This window comes from Capra hircus, chromosome 7 (assembly GCF_001704415.2).
Source record: "Capra hircus breed San Clemente chromosome 7, ASM170441v1, whole genome shotgun sequence".
NCBI lineage: Eukaryota > Metazoa > Chordata > Mammalia > Artiodactyla > Bovidae > Capra > Capra hircus.
The window spans coordinates 90,288,301-90,304,808 of NC_030814.1; the positions used below are offsets into that span (position 1 = coordinate 90,288,301).

General features: G+C 55.6%; 1 protein-coding gene across 4 annotated transcripts in view; it reads right to left on the minus strand.

The window, feature by feature from the left end:
• The window catches only part of PIP5K1C (phosphatidylinositol-4-phosphate 5-kinase type 1 gamma), a 48,095-nt gene extending 34,509 nt beyond the window's left edge, over window positions 1-13,586 (minus strand). For 2 of the 4 annotated variants that reach the window (XM_018050836.1, XM_018050835.1), the window contains exon 1: window positions 13,406-13,584. In XM_018050836.1, coding sequence (XP_017906325.1) covers window positions 13,406-13,499 — 94 coding nt within the window. In that variant the 5' untranslated portion in view covers window positions 13,500-13,584. Of the gene's footprint in view, window positions 1-13,405 lie in introns of all 4 variants that reach the window. The other 2 variants (XM_018050837.1, XM_018050833.1) reach the window with 2 other exon arrangements.

The window sequence follows — 16,508 nt, forward strand, 5'->3', positions numbered from 1 at the left end:
CTGCAGGGGACGGTGGGGGCCGTGGCTGCAAGTCCTCCGGTCGCTGGCGGGGTGATGCTGCCAGCCAGGTGGAGGCTGTTCTCACATTCAGTCCCAGGCTCCACTTCCCAGGGGCCTTCCAGAACCCTAGGGCCTGGACCTGCCCAAAGTCCCTGGCAAGTTGGCAGCCGAGCCAGGTCCCCAATGCCTGGCTGGGCTCCAGGGGTATCACAGGGGCTCCTGCACTTTGAGGTCCCTTGAGCCAGGCTGACCACACAGCCCCATTTGATGAGACAGGCGTTAGGAGTGTCCCATTTTACAGATGAGGGAATGGAGGCTCCATCCTGGGGGCAGCTCCTCCCACCTGGCCCACAGCCTCACTGTGACCTCATAAGAGATGGAGCCACGAGGTGTGGGGCTAAGCCACCCTCGGATTCCCGACCCACAGAAAGCATGAGATGACAGGTGTTTCTCGCTGTTTTAAGCCATGACGCTCTGGGGTAATGTTACACGGCAGTAACTAACGGGTGCTACCCGGTCTCCACATGGCCCCTGGGGGACAAAGGGGAAGGGCAGATGGAGGTGGACTCCACACGGTGCGTCCTCCGGCCCTCACCCCTCTCCTGCTCCTGCCCTTACTCCCTGTGTTCCCACCACACGGCCCCCTCACTGTTCCCCACACATGCCAGGCACAGTCCTGCCCCAGGGTCTTTGCACATGCTTCTCCTCTGTGTGGAACACTCTGCCCCAGCTCACGGATAAGGCCTGGATCAAATGGCACCTCCTCAGAGAGGCCTTCCCTGACCACTGGCTGGAGTTGGCCCCTGACGCCATTCCCTGCCACTGATCGTAAGTCACACCCTGCCTGGTTTAGACCTGCTGCTGCACCGCTGCTCCTCCAGCAGCTGCTCCCTTAGTGAGCAGCAGTCACATCTCCTGCAGCCCACGAGCAGGTACCTGGCACCACCATGGACCCCAAGAATCATGTCGAGGTCTTGGGCCAGGGCAGGCAGGCTTGGCACAGAGCGGGGCAGGAGCCTCAGGGTACAGCCTGCCGTGTGGGCCTCCAGCTCTGGCCCGCTGGTCACTGTGGGGAGCAGCCGGAGCAACAGGTCAAGGGCCCAGGAACAGTTACTGCTGAGCGTGGCCGTGCGATGAGGACAGCGCTGCTGATTCACTGAAACTGCCCATCAGCCCACAAGACTGGCGCTATCATCATGTCCACGCAGCAGATGTGGAGGGCGAGGCTCGGAGAGGCCAGGTCCCTCACCAGAGGCCACCCAGGACCAAGAGAGGAGGATGCACTTGACGCCAGACAGCAGACTCCAGCCTGAGCCACAACCGCATCCACGGAAGAGCTGGGAAGCAACCAGCCATCTGAGAGCCCCACAGCCTCCCAGCAGCAGGAGGAGCCTGCACCAGGTCCTGAGGCAGGACTGTGACTGTGGAGCCGTCACAGCCAGAGGCTGCTGAGGCCAGAACAGAGTGAGTCACAAGAGGTGAGGGCAGGGAGGGGACAGGCCCTGCCACATCTGTCACTGCAGGACCCATGCGTGGTTGGTGATTAGGGTCCATTTGCAGCTCTTCTCAGACTGGGGTCTGTCCTGGCCCCCCAGTGACCAGAGACCATGAGGGCACCAAGACAACCGGACGAGAGGAGACACTGGGGCCCCGTTCACAGCAACACAAAATTAACTCAAGCGCATCACAAACCTAAACGAAGGTGAGGGCTAAGGCCATAAAACCCTCAGAGGAAAACAAGGTCAAACCTCATGACCCCAAGTCAGGCAGGATTCCTCGGCTACAACACCCAGGGAACCACCAGCCAAGGAAAAGAGAGAAATGGGGCCTGGTCACAATGCAACACATCTGTGCTTCCACAGGCACCACTGCGGAGGTGAGAAGACCACTCAGAGAACAGGAGGGAGCACTGTGGATCATCCGCCGGAGGAGGGGCTCGTGTCGAGACCCTAGAAAGCAGGTCTGCAATTCAGCGATGAAACAAAAACCAACCCAACTGGAAGACAAGCAGGGACTTTCCTGGTGGTCCCTGGTGGTTAAGACTTCGCCTTCCGATGCAGGGGGTGTGGGTTTGATCCCTGGCCAGGGAACTAAGATTTTACATACCATATGGCCAAGGCACCAAACCACAGAACAGAAACCATGCTGCAACAAATTCAAGGAAGACTTTAAAATAGTCCACATCAAAAAGAAACACAAAAACACACACACACTTTAAAGAAAAAAAGAAGGAAAGAAAAAAGAAAAGGAGCAAAGGATTTGAACAGACATTTCTCCAAAAAGGAAACATGAATGGCCAACAGGCAAGAGATGTTCACTGACCGTCAGGGAAACACACCTAGAGCTCATGGTGAGCGCCCAGCCCCATTCCACGATGAGGATGGGGCAGGGGAACAGGTGCAGCTGAGTGCGAACAGGGCAGTGTTTCTTCAGAAGGGTAACTGGAGTTTCCATCGGACCCAGCAGCCCCAAGGCTGGGTGTCCGCCCGAGACACGAGGACCCGTGTCCACGTAAGGGCTGTACATGGATGTTCTCGGCCTACGAGCCACACCGGCAGAGAGGTGCAAACAGCCCAAATGCCCACGGACGGGTGGATAAACACACGTGTCCGGGAGCGTCACCTGGCCTCAAGAAGGAGAGAAGCCCTGACACTCGCTATCACGTAGACGCACCCTGAGAACACGATGCTCCGTGAGAGGAGCAGACACAGGACACACAGGGTGTGATTCCAGTGATGGGAAACGTGCTGAGCAGGCCGATCCACAGACACAGAGAGTGGGGTACTGACTGTCAGGGGCTGGGGGGGCGGGGCGAGGGTGCCTGCTCATGGGGACGGGTTTCCTTCTGGGGTGATGAAAGGGCTCTAAAATCGACTGTGGTGATGGCTGCACTACTCTGTGGATATAGTAAAACCACTGAATTACACACTTTGAACAGGTAAAACCCAGTGGCCTGTGAATTCTACCTCAACAAAGCTGTTACCCAAAGCTCCTAAGTGCAGACTGAGGTCTGCAGCCCAATCTTGCCTCACTGCACAGGGCAGACACCGTGTGCTTCTCACGCTGCACGTCTGTGGGCGCCCTCCATCGGGCAGGTGTGCCAACGTCGTTTACCCAACAGCATTTGCTCCCTTCAAGTCTCTGAGTCACATTCTGCTAATTCTCACGTTTCAAACTTTATCACTACTACCCTTGGCACAGTGATCTGTCGTGAGTGATCTTTGATGTTACCATTGCAGAATGATTACTGCTTTCTAAAGGCTCAAATGGCCAGTAGAGTTTTTTAGCAACAAAGTATTTTTAAAATACTTTTATTTTTAAAAGTATTTTAAAATACTTTTTGAATATTTTTAAAATATTTATTTATTCAGTTGTGCCCGATCTTAGCTGTGGCATGTGGGATCTAGTTCCCTGACCAGGGATTGAACCCGGGGCCCCTGCATTGTGGGTGGGGGCAGAGGGGGTGGGACATGGAGGGTGCTGGTGAGAGGTGCCTGGGGTGGGCCTGAGGGTGGAGCCAGATCTGTTTTGTGCCAGAAACACATGGCAGCTTCACAGAAGAGAAAAATCATGAGAGCTGACTTCTAAGGGCGGGTGGGGGGATGCAGCGGGCAGCACACGCAAAGACCCTGTGACGGGATGGGACACTCTCCAGGGACAGCAGACAGGGCTTGATGTGGCTGGAGGGGAGCGTGCAGGTGGGGGCCAAGTCCTGACCAGCAGCCCACACTGCAACGCCTCCCCCATCTCAGGGCACAGAGTGAGTGTCTCCAGAGTGATAAACAGGAAGCCTTGCACAGGACAGGGCCGGGGATGGCAAGGGGGGTGGGGGCAGGGGTGTTCGTCCAGGACTCTGCGGGCCCTGAGAGAAAGAAAGCTCCAGAACTTTCACTACTGGTGCCACAGACAGCAGAACAGCCATAGGGACCAAGCACAGGTCTGCTGCCAGAGTTCAGGGCCTGAAGCTCAGGCAGAGACGACCCACAGGGCAGTGGACGGTCACCACACGGCCATCACGTGAAAGGTCTAAGGGTAGTGGGGGCGGCCTTGGCCAGAGAAATCAAGTGGGCTTCCTGGAGGAGCAGGCAGAGGACAGGTTCCCTTCCCTGGAGGAGGGCAGGGTCACCAGGCACATGCCCGGTGGCTCCACAGGTGGCAGGTATGGGCAGTCATCTGAGGTTAGGGTCACAGAGGGGCCCTCAGAGGGTCCCACTGACCCCAAATGCTGAGTGTGATCCTGGATGGAGTCCCAGGGAGGAAGCAGATGTTACCACGCAGGACGGCCTGGGTTAATTCATGGAACTGAATCCTGTCCCATGTTCCATTTCCTCCACGTGACCCTGTGCCGGGCTCAGAGAGCCTCTTTGTTCATGGGACACACAGCCTGGCCTCCTCTGTCCTCCTTACTCACATATTCCCCATCTGCAGGTCTACCTAGTGGCTGGAATGAACCTGTAACTCACACGTTCACTCCCAGGTACATGCAGATCAGTGAGGTCCTAGGATGCTCCCCACGTGCCCAGTGAGGTGGTGCCCTGCCTGCTGGGCTTAGCCCTCAGACCACAGACAAGGTCCTTTGCGGGGTCTCTTTAGTGCCGGGCTTTCTGCATTTCTGACTGAATCAACAGCTGGTGTCAGACCAGGCCACACGGGGATCAGTCATGACACTGGGTGACAGAGCCCTAGGGAGCCAGGCCCTGCGTGTCCTCCTTCCCCTGGACTTCATGGCAGAGGGCATGTGGGTGTCGCCAGAACGTCCCCACCACTCTGTGAAGGTTTCAAAGTTTTCAAAGTAAAATGTTGAAAGGATAATAATATACCCAGAATGACAGTCATTGCCTCTGCAGAGATGTAGGGTTGAGACAGAAACAAACGCTCACTTTCCACCAACTGCAGGTCTCACTGCGGCTTTTCTCCTGGTAAACGTGTTATTACTTGTAGCTGAAGGCATGACTTCTGCATGAAGGCAGAGGCAGACGAGGGGAATCGAATAAAAGTCCAGAAATAGACCAGACACTCGCCGGAGTCTGGCCTGTGATCGGGTGACATTTGCTAGCAGGAGGAAAGCAGATTATCCAGGAAGAGGGGCTGGGATGACCCAGAGCCGCCCAGGAGCACTCTGCTCAATTAAACCCTCACACGTCTCATGCCAGGATAAACTCCAAATCTAACAGGAATTTAAACATAAAGGGAAAAAAGTAAAATCATAGAAGCACTGCTGCTGCTAAGTCGCTTCAGTCGTGTCCGACTCTGTGTGACCCCATAGACGGCGGCCCACCAGCCTCCCCCGTCCCTGGGATTCTCCAGGCAAGAACACTGGAGTGGGTTGCCATCGCCTTCTCCAATGCATGAAAGTGAAAAGTGAAAGTGAAGTCGCTCAGTCGTGTCTGACTCTTCGCGACCCCCTGGACTGCAGCCCACCAGGCTCCTCCGTCCATGGGATTTTCCAGGCAAGAGTACTGGAGTGGGCTGCCATTGCCTTCTCCATAGAAGCACTAGAAGAATTTAACTGTAACCTCAGCACAGATGACACATTCACCAACCTGAGAAGCCATAGGAAGAGAGACAATGTGACCACATGAAAACAAAATATTTGCCTGGCATCAATAATCACTGTAAGAGAAGATGGGGAGAAGCTTCTTGCACTTATTTGTATCATGGATTAAAAAAAATAAACAAACCTTCCATAATATATAAAAGGCTCCTACAGATCAATAAGCAAAAGACTGATATGTAATTTGAAAATGGGAAATATATGATGCAATTAATATGCAGTTCCCAGAAAGTAGGTAAGAGTCCTGAGATGTGTAGGATGGAATGCAGGAGTGGAGTGAGTGGTGAAAAAGGGTCTCTGAGTATGGAATCAAGGCAGGATGCAGAGGGGCCCGAGAACCCTCTTTATGGACAGAGGTATCAAGAACTCTCTTATCTTTGACCTCGGTGGATAGGTCCCTTTATCCCAGGTTTTCTTGCTCCTTTTGCTGGGAAACATTTTTTTTTTCTTCTCTTTTATGGCCACGCCACTTGGCATCTGGGGTCTTTGTTTCCAGACCAAGGATCGAACCTGCACTTCTTGCAGTGAAAGTGCAGCATCTTAGCCACTGGACCACCAGAGAAGCCCCAGGATACATTTTCAACACAATGAAGATGAAACATCAAGATGAAACAACACATGAAAACCTTTCCCTCTGATTCATGTTTTCTCTGACTCAGTTTTGATGTGTATTAGTATGAGACATATATATATATATATATATATATATATATATACAAGTTGCAACTACATCAAAACATCCCTTTGTGTGTAAGTTCAGCAAAGATGGAAGAAATGGACGAGGCGCAGCGCTCTCACCCTTGCTGGAGGGAGCTCAGAACAGTTCACCTGGGGTTAATCACATGCATCTTAACGATGCTCCAACATCTTGGGGGTCCTGCAGACCTGGGGACTGTCTCACCTTGAGTCAGCCAACTCCCAGATCACAAACAACATGTCCATGAGCACATGTGTGCTGTGCAAACCAAGCCACCATGGTTCACAGCCTCCCCCTCCTCATCCTGCTCACACACAAGCCCGGGGGCCCCACCCTAACCACCCCCGGCCAGGCCAGGCCCAGTCAGGGCCCACCCCACATCCCAGAGCCACCACCAACAAACCAGTCAACCCTAAGCTGGCTCAGGGTGCTGACCCAGATCATCCCTCCTATCCTGAGGACACCCCGATAAAGGCCCCTGCTCTTTCCACGTCCATCCCAGTCCCTAACCGGTGGCAGAAGGACCCAAGAGACAGCCCACTCAGATTCCTGCCCTGGCAGGTGCCCCCTGGGCCACCAGCCTCAGGGCTAGGCCCTGTCCTGGACAGTTCCTGTGGGCTGGCTCATCTAACCTTCATGGGACCCCGAGAGGAAGGCAAGCCTGAATCCTGCTTCCCCCATGAGCCTCCCGGGGCTGCTGGGACCCCAAATCCTCTGCACCTGCTCCCTGGTCACCTTCCCTCCAGTGGTCAGAGGTTAGAAAGGCCATGTCCTACCAGAGGTGCTAAGACATGTCTCCCAACAGGGACTTCAGCTGCCCGGTCATCACTCCACACAGGTAGGCCCTGGCCCTGCCTCACCCCCACCTCCCCACCCCAAAGCCACCAGCCCACCACCCCCTGGGCTCCAGACTGGGTCCTCTGCCCTCAGGCATTTCTCTGTGTCTCATACTAACACTGCACTTGACCGTCCCCCACACCTGCTCCCACCCCGTCCGCCACCTTAGACGAGGCAGCTTGTCTTTCTGGGGCACAGGTCACAACATGGGAGTCAGCCCCTACTCCTCTCTGTCTCTTGCTCCTCCATGCTCAACCCTTCAATCAGTCCTGTCAACCTGGCTTCTAAAGTCTACTCTGAATCACTCCTGCCTCCACCTGAGCCCCAGCCCCACCCACCAGGACCTGCACAGTCCCCTCTGCCCCAGTGCCCCACTCCTTCCTCCCTTCCCACAGTCTGTCCCCCACTGTGGCTTAGTCTGTGAGCAGCTAAGTCAGGCCCGCCCCTCCTCTGCCCACAGCCCTCCAGGGCTCCCAACTCCCTGGGGTAAAAGTCCATGTCCTCCCCCAGGCCCACGAGGCCCTGCACAACCTGCCCAGTCCCCTCCCTGACCTCCCCTCCCGACTCTGCTCCAGACACACAAGCCTCCTCTATGTTCCTCCAACATGGTCTGCCCCAGGGCCTTTGCACGTGCTGGAAGCCCCTCCCCACACTCCATAGTACACACCCCTGTCCTTTCTCTCCCCTTCTCTGCTCTTCTCTTCCTCTTGGCAGCATGATACCTGTTTTCCTCCTTTACTTACTGTCTGCACGCACCCCACTGGCAACCCCCTGCCCCGGCACACAGGGACCACGCTGTCTCATTCGGGCTGGCTCCAGCGCCTGGCCCAGCCATTCTTCAGCACCCACATGTAACAAACACCTGCCCTGCATCCCACAGCCTCAAACTTTCATCCCCGGCCCCCAGGATCAAGGCCCACATATGGACACGATGAGTGTGTGACTGAGTGAGGCGCGACTGTGACTAATGCTGGGGTCCCTTTCCTGGGTCAGAGCCAGACGCCAGGTCCCCAGATGCCCTCCTGCTGGCTCTGGCATCTGGCTCCTCAGGTTGGACCCTAACCTCTCCAGGCGGCCTGGTGGTGCCTAATTAGTGCAGGGGCCCCTCAGCTAATCCCCAGGTCAGTAATCCCTAATGTGGGCAGTCCTACCTCAAGCCCCGCAGCCAACTGGCAGCAGCCTGGAAATTCCCAGCAGGGCTCCGGCCTGGGGTATGAGTTATGAGTGGTGACATTCGGCTAGGGCTGGGCCGGGGCAGCAGGCTGGGGGAACAGGGGGGCCTGGAGTCCAGACGCTCTTGATCCTCAGCCCCCAGGCTAGTAAATGCTGTCACTTAATGAGTGCTGCCAAGAGAGGTGGGTCCCACCTCTTCCTGCCCTACCTAATCTTTGGGACCCCACTGTCCTCACCTTGCGAGGTGGAAAGAGGTACACAGTCCTCGGCCCAGGCAAGAGTGACTCAGGCCGAGCCTCAGGCCGTCCCACCCAAGGTCCCGTGGGCCTCCACCTGCGTCGGAAATCCCAGGAAGTCCACCAGACCTTCGCTTCCCCCATCAGCACAAGCCTGTCTGAGCCTGGACTCCCAGACCTGCTCCTTCTTGGGCCCTTTCCTATCTGCCCTCATCAATTCCAGGGTGCAGACTCCCTCATCTTCCTCCACCCCCACAAGACCCCCATCCAGGCCCCTGGCCCCACAGCCCCTCTTCCTACCAAGCAGCCCAAGTGTGATCACTCTGGAGTGTGACTTACCACCCTGCTTACACCTGCCAGCGCCATCAGCTGGACTCAGACCAGAACCTGAGTGAGGCCAGGCCCCCACCACGCTCATTCCTGCCTCAGGGCCTTTGCACAGCTGATCTCCTGCCTACATGCTTGACATGGCTGCTATTTCTCCTTCGGGTCACCTGCTCCCCTGACAGCTCTAAGGCAGCAGGTCTTGGTCACCTCTTGGGGCCATAATGCCCCTTTCACTACCCTCACAGCTCCCTTGGAGCTGGCGTGGTCTGACTCAGGGGTTGGCAGGCATCTTCCATAGAGCACCAGTCAGCAAGTGTCCCTGACTTCACAGGCCATGAGCCTATCTCAGCACTGAGCTGTCGCTGTAGCTGGATACCCTGTGGGCGACAGGCAAGTGACAGGGCACGGCAGGCACCTACGAGACGCGGCAGACAAGAACCGGCAGGTGGGATGGGCTCGGGCCTCAGTCTGCGACCCCTGGGCTCACCTGCTTGCCATCGCATCCTAACCCCCACCAACCTGAGGGCGAGGGAGCCCTGGTACCTGACCTCCACCCCCAGCCAGCCTCCAGGAATGTCCAACAGGCCACAACCGGGCACAGAGAGACCCCATGAGCCGAGTTGGACATCGGCCCTGCCCATCCAGGTTCTGAGGGAAGTGGTCCCTTAAGCAGGTCCCCATCTATCCTTCCAGGGCTCTACATGCCAATCCGCCTGGCCCAGCCCTCCAAGAAAGGCACAGTCATCTGCCCAATTCACAGATGGAGAAACCAAGGCAGAGGGTCCCCAGCTGGCAAAGATGGTCTAGCTTCCAGGGCTGCTTTGCAGAGGGAACTGAGTGTGCCAGACCAAGTGCCAGATGTCACATCACTAGAAAGGGGCCAGGGTGGGATTAGAACTGGGACCCTTCTGCCTCCAAAGGCTGTAGCTGAGTCAGTGAGGGGACGAGGGCGGCCACAGCCCCAGGTTACCATCTACCCACAGCTGCAGAGGAAGCCTCATGAGGAGGTCCCACCTGCCCAGCCATGACGGCCCCCACTGCTCTTCAAGCCACTAAGGCCTTTGCCTGGGCCATGCTGGCTTCCTGCCCCTCTTTCAGGCCCCTCAACCATAAGAGGAAGCCTGAGGGGAGATGTCATAGCAAAAACTTGGAAGAGCTCTGGAAGCAAAGTCAGGGATATGGAGGACAAGCATCCCGGGCAGAGGACACAGCAGGTGCAAAGGTCCTGGGGCAGGACTGGGTCTGCTGTGCTGGAGGAGCAGGGTGGAGGCCCAGGGGTCTTTTACAGAGTGAGAGAAGGGGAGAGAGGAAAGAGGGGAGGGCAGGACATGCATGGCCTTGGGGGAGGACCTGGGCTTTTACCCCAGTGAGGTGGGACCCTGGAGGGCCGTGGCAGAGGAGGGGCAGAGCCTTCTGGAGTTGAGTGGCAGGGAACACAGGAAGAGACAGATCAGGCCAGCAATGAGGATGGGGCTAAACCAGGCGGAGGCAGAGGGGTGGGGGGAAGTGGGTGGATTCTCAGTCCATTTGGAGGTAAAGCCAATAAAATCTGCCACCAAGTTAGACGTGGGAAGGGGTTGGGGGTCTGTGAGACGAAGCTGACTGTTCTGAAATAACATGGAAGCAAGAAGGGCAGGAGGGAAATAGCTCAGAAGCAACAGACCACAGCACAGCCAAAGCCCACAGGCAGCTCATGGGCCCCCACAGGGCCCAGCCCTCCCTGAGATCCTTGCTGGAGCCAGACACCCCACACGGCCCCCAAGAGCCAGCACAGAACCCCAGCAGGCCTTCCCTGGACCAGGCCTTGGGAACTCAGGTGTTTAAAGTAACCAGATTCTAAACACCACCACCATTTAACTCCCATCAGACTGGCCCCTGGGACAGAGGCCAATAACATCCGGAGTGGAGCTAGCAAGGCTGTGGGCACACAGACAGCCAGGTTCTCTCAGCCCTGCCGGGACTCTCCACAAAGCCCCCAAGCGTCAACCTGCTTGCCCCTGACCCAGCCACTCAGAGGCAGGGACTCCAGCTTCTAGAGATGAAAGCACCACAGCGCCAGGCCATGTTCAAGGGTGTTTACTGCAGTATGGCTGTGACAACAAAGCCAGCTCCAGACACCACCCAACCGTCCCCCACCAGGAGGCCCTCTGAGTCAGTAAGGCCTAACCGGCGTGGGCTGCTGCTAAAGTTCCCCAAGCACTCTCCACTTGCTGATACACTAATTCAGGTACTGCTGGCAGTGTGGCCCCATTTTACAGATGGGGACACTGAGGCTCAGAGAGATCAAGGCATTTGACCTTGGAGGTCACAGAGCACCTGAGTGGAACACAGGCAAGCTACAGTTTCCACCCTCTCAATCACAGCACTGTATTCTCTTTCTCTGAAAAGAACTGATACCAATGTGGGGGTGGGGGTGGGGGGATCATATTGTGGAAAATAAAGCCAGCAAGGCACAGAATGATAAGGGAAGTACAGCAGGCCTCACTCTTGGTGGCTGCCTCTCCAGGGAATATGGGTGATGTCTGGGGAGAAGGTCTGTGGTCATCATGACTGGGGGGCTCCTGGCATCGAGTGAGTGGGGGCAGGGATGCTGCTCCACCCCCTACAGTGTCCAGGATGGTGTCCCCACAACAAACAATTTTCCAGCCCTAACTGTCACTGGTGCCAAGGTGTGAGGGTACCCTCCAAACCCCTGGTGAATGAGCAGCCCCGGCTGTGTGTTTACGCGTCCTGTGTGAGCAGCAGGAAAGGTGTGGACAGTTGTTCCCCAAACTTAACAGAAATGGGTTCAGCAGAGGACAGGTAGCTATTGACCCTACAGTGAGTGAAATAAGCCATCAGCTGTGTGGGAGTCGGGTTTCTGCGGGTTTGGGGACAGGCGGGGGTCAGGGGGGTCTCACTGGTCAAGTGCCTGGGCTCAGACCCAACCACAGCCGGGGCCTGAACTTTATCTGACCCCATCACCTAGCCCCTGATAAGACACGTTTGCTGTGTGGCTTTCCTGTGGTCACTGCGTCCTAGGCTGTTTTGTCTCTGCCCATATAGGGCAGAGGACTGCTGGTGGAGGTCAGGGGGCTGAGAAGGGACTTCAGCTGGGCCCCTCCACTGTCTGGTGCTGGCATCGCTGCCAGCAAAGAAGCAGGGCGTGGGGGCCGGATGGCGGAGCTGAACGGGGTCATCCACCATGCAGCTCCAGATGGTAGCAGGAAGGGGAGCAGTGGGAGTGCTCTGGAGCCCGGGGAGGGCTGGGGCGGGGTGGAGATTGCTCCCAGCTCCGGCTATTCCTCCAGACATTTCTCCCAACTCCCGGGCAGCGCAGTATCTCCCTCCTGCCACGGAAGGTTCGGGAGGCCTGGGGGAGAAGGAGGATGGGTGCCCCAGGTGGGCGTCCACAGGGACTCGCCAGCGAGGGCTGCCTTGGGGGGAGAGAGGGGGAAACGGAGAATTCTGCAGATCGGAAACTTCGTACTTGGAAGCCTGAAATTTGGACGAAGAAGGAACCGGCCCCTCCAGGCAGGGGCTGGGCTCGGGCTCAGCCTGGAGCCCGCAGGGCTGGGTGAGGCCGCCTCCTTCCCCAAACCTGCTCTAGGGAAGGGCGAGGGATACAGACCCAGGAGAGGACCTGGGGAAAGCAGTACACCCTGCAGAGCCACGGCAGCCCACCTCTCCACATCCAGGGAAAAGGCCGGGGGCTCTCCTGTTCCCCACCTGCTAGCAGAGCCCTGGTACTGAAGGTGTCTGGAGATGTCAATCCCTAGCCCCCTCCTGTTAGAGCAAGTAAACTGAGGCCCAGGAAGGGAAAAGAACGGCCAGTGAACTAAAAACCTGGTCTGGTGAATTCCACAAAGAATGATAAGGTAGTCAGGAGGCTGACCCGGCTGGCCTTCGAGACCCCCCATTTCCACCACAGCAGCCCCTGCCCTTCACGACCAGTAAGATGGGCCCAGAGGGTGACCGCTTGCAGGGCAAGAGGTGAGGCCCGGGAGCTGACACTAGCAAGGTGGGCGGCCGGGAGCAGAGGGTCTGCATCACCCTTTGGAGGCAGGGCTCCTCACTGGAACGGGGGTACTCCACAATCCCACGCGTAGAGCAGCCCCCTCACAAGACCGGGTGGGATGTCGTCCCTCAGCGCCCTCAGCAGGAGGCAGGCGGTGCACCCACTCACCCATGGCGCGTCCTAAACGGGGGTCGCCTCCCTCCGCCCAGAGGTGAGTACCCATCTTCCCCGCGCGCCTCCAACCGGAGCTGCTCCACCCACAGCCTCCCAGAATGGGGCCCTGCACCCACCCCCGCCCCCAGACTCACAGCTCTCCCCAAGGACCCCCAGGAATGGGCGGCGCCACGCCTGAGCCACCGAGGCGGGGTGTACCGTCCTCCCTCGGGCCCCAGACGACGCGTCCCCTGGCCCCGGAGTGGGGCGTTCCATCCCCCCCGCGAGCGCCCCCGAGTGGAACGTTCCGACCTTCCTGCAGCAGGTCCCGACGCCCCTCCAGCGCTCGGACGGGTCCACTGGGCCCCGGCAGGGGGGTCAGGCGGGTCCATTCGGGCAGCGGGGAGGGGAGGAACGTCCGGAACCGTTACCTGCTGTCGCACCGCTCTCCGCCGCCCAGGCCGCCTCCGAGGTCACGGCCCCGGCTTCGGCGCTCTCCGCCTCGTCCGGCACCTCCAGCTCCATGGCCGCGCGCGGACCCGCCGGCGGGCTGGCGGGCGGCCGGGCGGCCGGAGGCTGCGACCCGAGCTGCGGCCGCCGCCGCTGAACAACAACCGCCGCCGGCTGAAGAGCGGAGGGAGGGGGCCGGGCCAGGGAGCGAGGGGCGGGCCCGGGGCGGGGCCAGGCGCTGCGCCATCGCGCACTGCGCGCGTCGCCAGTAGGGACTCGGGGGCGGGGCCTGCGTGCGTCAGAGTCCCCGGGAGCGCCGCGAGCGCCCTCACGCGCCCAGGGAATGGAAGAGCAGCGCCATTTCTGCCAATACTGCTGTAGTGCTGTCTCTCAGTCGCGTGCGATTCTATGACAGCATGGACTGTAGCCCGCTAGGCTCCTCCGTCAGTGAGATTATCCCAGGCAAGAACACTGGCGAAGGTTGCCATTTCCTTCTCCAGAATGATGTAGTGCTTAAGAGCATTATTTATAACGAATATAAAAAACTATTACAGTTTTAAATCATCATACTAGTAATAGTTATATTAAATATGCTTACGTTTGATGTCAGTAATGGCTATGTAATAATACGTGATAATAAGTAACTTTAATTTTTATCATTATGCATAACCTACAAATTATGTGTGATTTTGTCTTGATATATTAACATTATTAAATAGTGATATGGTATCATGATAAGTAATATTAATAAGTAAAATAAGATATTTATGATATATAACAGGTGTATTTGTAATGTGGTAAAAATTAGTTATACATGATAATAACATTCTTAAGTGTCAAGCTCAGTGCTAAAGCCTTTATATGCAATATCCCCAAAAGTCAGAGACCTGGTTTTTATTTTTTTATTAAATAAATTTATTTATTTATTTGGCTGTATTGGGTCTTAGCTGAGATGTGTGGGATCTAGTTCCCTGACCAGGGATCAAACCTGGCCCCTGAATTGGGACTATGGTGTCTTAGCCCCTGGACCACCAGAGAAGTCCCTGTTTCATTTTTAAAAAAACTATTATATCCCCATTCAGTTTAGTTCAGTTGCTCAGTCATGCTCAACTCTTTGCAACCCCATGGACTGCAGCACTCCAGGCTTCCCTGCCAATCACCACCTCTTGGAGTTTACTCAAACTCATGTCCATTGAGTCAGTGATGCCATCCAACCATCTCATCCTCTATTGTCCCCTTCTCCTCCCTCCTTCAATCTTTCCCAGCATCAGAGTCTTCTCCAGTGAGTCAGTTCTTTGCATCAGGTGGCCCAATTGGAGCTTCAGCTTCAGCATCAGTCCTTCCAATGAATATTCAGAGTTGATTTCCTTTAGGATTGATTGGTTGGATCTCCTTGCAGTCCAAGGGACTCGCAAGAGTCTTCTTCAACACGACAGTTCAAAAGCATCAATTCTTCAGTGCTCAGCTTTCTTTATAGCCCAACTCTCATGTCCATACATGACTACTGGAAAAACCATAGCTTTGACTAGATGGACTTTTGTTGGCAAAGTAATGTCTCTGCTTTTCAATATGCTGTCTAGGTTGGTCATAGCTTTCCTTCCAAGGAGTAAGTGTCTTTTAATTTCATGGCTGCAATCACCATCTGCAGTGATTTTGGAGCCCCCAAAAATAGTCTCTCACTTTTTGCGTTGTTTCCTCATCTATTTGCCATGAAGCTATGGAAGCAGATGCTGTGACCTTAGTTTTCTGAAGGTTGAGTTTTATCTCCATTACCTAACACAAAACATTACACCTAGAAGACGATAAATACTTGATAATATTGATCAACCAGATGGAAACTATTACCATCCCCATTTCACACATGAGGAAACAGGAGCCCAGAGAGCTGAAGCCACATGTTTGAAATCACACAAAATACCTCGTCGTGAAGCAGCCTCTTTTCTTATTGTGTTGAGAATGATAATATTATTAAAGTGCAGTGGTGAGCTCACCAGTGCTATGGTCAGACAGTTATTCATTCTGAAGTCATGGTTTGGGGTATAATAAATGTTGGTATTAGTAGTTTTATTCATTATTAATGATTTCTGCTCAGAGGCTGGTGGGGGAGTCTGAGCACCCAGTTGGGTGTAGGTCAGAGCTGGAATGTTTTCACCCAGGCCTGTCAAACTCCAGACACATGACCCCTCTCTTCACTGTCAGGTTGCTGGCGAGGTCAGCGGGAGGCTGAGACTGGGCTTTGGGATGCTGGGCGATGGGATGAAGGGGAAAGTGCGAGACAGAGCAGCCTTCAGTCAGACCCAGGGCTCAGAAAGATGCTTCTAAAATATTCTCTATCAAATGTGAAAGCGAAGTCGCTCAGTCTTGTCCGGCTCTTTGTGACCCCATGGACTGTAGCCTACCAGGCTTCTCAGTCCATGGGATTTTCCAGGCAAGAGTACTGGAGTGAGTTGCCATTTCCTTCTCCAGGGGATCTTCCCAACCCAGGGATCGGCCCGAGCCTCCCACATTGTAGGCACACGCTTTACCCTCTGAGCCTAGAAGCCCTCTCTATCAAAACAAGGAGACAAATGAAGAAAAGGGAAGACGTAGAGAACAGGACCCAGGATCAGGTGGAGGGATCCCCCCAGCTTAGCTGTTAGAAATGAGCCAACTCAGAGGGGAGGGGATCAACAGATGATGGATACACGTATGTGGTCTACCCATACGATGGAATATGATTCCGCCTTAAAAAGAAGGAGATTCTGACACACACTGCAACTTGGATGAACCTTGAGGACACGATGCTCAGTGAGAGAAGCCAGACACAGGACAAATAGTGTCGGATTCCACTCACCTGAGGTCCCTGGAGGAGTCAGATCCATAGAGACTGGAAGTAGGTGGTGGGGGAGGGGTGAGGAGTCAGTGTTTCATCGACACAGAGCTTCCCTTTGGGAAGCTGAGAAAGTTCTGGAGACGATGGTGGGGACGGTTGCGCAACAGTGTGAAGGTGCTGAACGCAGCCAAGCTATGCGAGTGAATACTTTGTGAATATATGCTTTGTGTATTTTGCCACCATTTTTTTAAAAGGCTCCAAGAGGAGTTCTT